Genomic DNA, 2,907 nt, shown 5'->3' on the forward strand with positions numbered 1-2,907 from the left:
TTCTTAAAAATTTACTTTATCTACAGCCTTGATGACTCCTTAAATTAATTTCAGTTTGTAACCTAAAAACGTCTGAACACAATCTGGCCATTTCCCACCCCCAGCCCTCGCTCATGCTGCTGCTTCAGCCGGGAATTGCCTTCCACCCATTCACTGCCCCTCAGTGCTCACCTAAATGCCAGCTTTTCGTGTGACATCTCCTTTGGTCTCAATCAGGGTTAGTTCTTTGTTCTACTTGCTTTTACTTTTCCTTCTTAGTGCCCCTCTGATTCTACCTTGTATGATGATGTCTTACTATCAGGCTCTTTTCCTCCCTACACTGTAAGCCCCTCTGGGCAGGTACCTTGTATCTCAGCCCTCTTCAAGGTGCATTATGGGGGTAAGCTATTGATAAATGGTGACTCAATCTCATTTCTCTAAACCATAGCAGAATGTTTCCTGATGACTGCAGCCTACAAATCTATTATTAAAATAGACAAATGGAAATCTTGCCCTTTTGGGCTTATTTTCTTGCCAGACTTAATTCAGTAGGTCCAACTATCAGCAGAACCATGCAAATGAACAGTGAGCGTCTGCTGAACTCTGTGGGGAAATCCAGGGCTGAAAACTGCACCAAAGCTTTAGGCTGTTATTACTCAGCTAGGTATGAATCCTGCTTTCTGGGCCTCTTAATACATGGAAATTGCAGAGTTGTCTTCAGGACATTCTGGGAATGTCAAATCTGAGAAGGCTATGAAAATAATAGTTCAGTAAATCCTTCCATAACAGGAACTCAGCAAAGGTATTTTGGGAGGCCATGTAGAAATAGAGCTGACTTTAATGTGAATCTTCTTTAATGATTAGAAAATATCGGTACAAGAAAATAATATGGATCAATCTTTTCTTCTGTTTGTTGGGCAGTATTTATTATAATAGTACCTAAACAGAAGTATCTTTTTACTGCTTCTTATTTCACTGACCAGGTTTATGCTACTCAATGTGGCATAGAAAAGACCCAGGAAGTGTTGGGATTAAAACTCATGTTAAAAGAAATTCATTCTGTTAAATTACCTGGATCCTTAGAACCTCCCTTTCTGCATTTATCTCACAATAAGTTCCTCAATATCTTTAAAAAAATCCTCACTTGAAGATACGTTTTATTGATTTTAGAGAGAGAGAGAGGGGAAAGAGAGAGAGAGAGAGAGAGAGAGAGAGAGAGAGAGAGAGAGATTGGTTGATTTCCGTAAAAGCTCCTATTGGGGATTGAACCCAGACTGGGAATCCTTTTGGTGTATGGGAGGATGTTCCAATCAACTTTGAGCCACTCAGCCAAGGCCCACAATATCTTACTGCATAGAAGTCACTGTAGAGACCTGAGATATATGTGGTCCTATCCTCACATGTTTTAAAGCATAGTAAAAAAATTTGCAACATTTGAGCAACTACCCTACAGAGAATATCAAGTGATATGCTGTGAAGTACATACACAGAGCTGGGAAGAGTAACTTTGGGCTTCTAGCCTCTTCTCCCCCACACCCCTTGCCAACAGGTAAGACATTCCTCTTTTTTAAAAAAAGGTTTTCATTGCTTTTAGAGAGAGAGAGGAAGGGAGAGGGTGAAAGAGACAGAAACATCAATGGGCTGCCTCCTGCATGTCCCTTATTGGAAATTGAGCCTGCAACCTTGCCAGGGGGAGACATTCCTCTTTAAATTGATTGGGCTACACACAGATTGGAAAGTTTCCCACAACTGATACATGGACCATGATATTATAGCCCAAATACCATCAATCATTAAAAAATAATTAAGAATATGGTCTAAATTAACCTCCTAGAGACTTCTTACCTGCACCTTTCACTAATCTTCAATATATATATAAAAGCCTAAGTGACCATCTGACCATCCGACCGGAAGCTATGATGTGCAATGACCACCAGGGGGCAGACGTTCTGACTGGTAGCTATGATGCACACTGACCAGGGGGCAGATGCTCAATGCAGGACCTGCCGAGCTGCAGTGACTTGGCAGCTGCAGTTCTCGGGTGACGCACCTGGAACCAGAGAGGAGGGAGCCCGATATTCTGGGGTGCGTCACCTGAGAACTGCCCTCTCACAATCCAGGACCCCTCAGAGGATGTCAGAGAGCCGGGTTCGACCTGATCCCCGGAGGCCAGGCTGAGGGACCCTACCGGTGCATGAATCTGTGCACCGGGCCTCTAGTAATTCATATAACAATACTTAGTGTTTCAGAAAAGAATTCTATGCTAAAGGATGATCACCCAAGCTCAAATAAAGTATACTTTGCTCTCTTTAGCAGGTTTCCTGAAGTTGGCAAAAGCCTCATACCTGGGTAGAGATGTAATTTTCCCCCATTTCTCTATGCAGAAGCGCCGCAGCCCATTGCTTCCTCGAAGGGCCGCGAAGCCTTCATAGGGCACACTTGATGTTCCTGTGACGAACTGAAGTAATCTTAACCTCTGCTCATTATTGAAGTGCTCCACCGCGGCCCAGAACCAGCGGATCACAAGATGCCCATCATGGTAACCTGAATGGAGCAAAAAGAGAGAGAATGAGAGGAAGTAGAAAAAAGAGGAAGGAGGGGAGGGAATGGAGAGATGAAATACACATCAGGGGTGGTAAGAACGAAACAGCTGCTTTTGATCTGCTGATTTCTGTAGTAATGGCCTGTAGGTAAGTCTAAAACAATGTGTGTAACTTGGTCAATTTTAAAAACAAAAGCAGATTTAGAAAGCACCCACTTTATAAAAATGATTATATGTTCTGAGAGATGTTCTTAGAGATGTTTGGGAATCCATCAGTCATTTCCTGCCTCATATGAATGTAGACAAGGAATGACTAGACTTAGTAGAGATCACTAGGATCCTTAAGAGACAAAACCCTCTATGAATACACTCTTTCATTTTATTTT

The 2,907-nt window shown here is 42.4% G+C and overlaps 1 protein-coding gene across 1 annotated transcript in view; it reads right to left on the reverse strand.

The window, feature by feature from the left end:
* The window catches only part of HECW1 (HECT, C2 and WW domain containing E3 ubiquitin protein ligase 1), a 151,880-nt gene that overhangs the window by 2,670 nt on the left and 146,303 nt on the right, over window positions 1–2,907 (reverse strand). The window contains exon 27 of the mRNA XM_023751008.1: window positions 2,325–2,523. Coding sequence (XP_023606776.1) covers window positions 2,325–2,523 — 199 coding nt within the window. The remainder of the gene's footprint in view (window positions 1–2,324; window positions 2,524–2,907) is intronic.

This window comes from Myotis lucifugus, unplaced genomic scaffold (assembly GCF_000147115.1).
Source record: "Myotis lucifugus unplaced genomic scaffold, Myoluc2.0 scaffold_18, whole genome shotgun sequence".
Lineage (NCBI taxonomy): Eukaryota > Metazoa > Chordata > Mammalia > Chiroptera > Vespertilionidae > Myotis > Myotis lucifugus.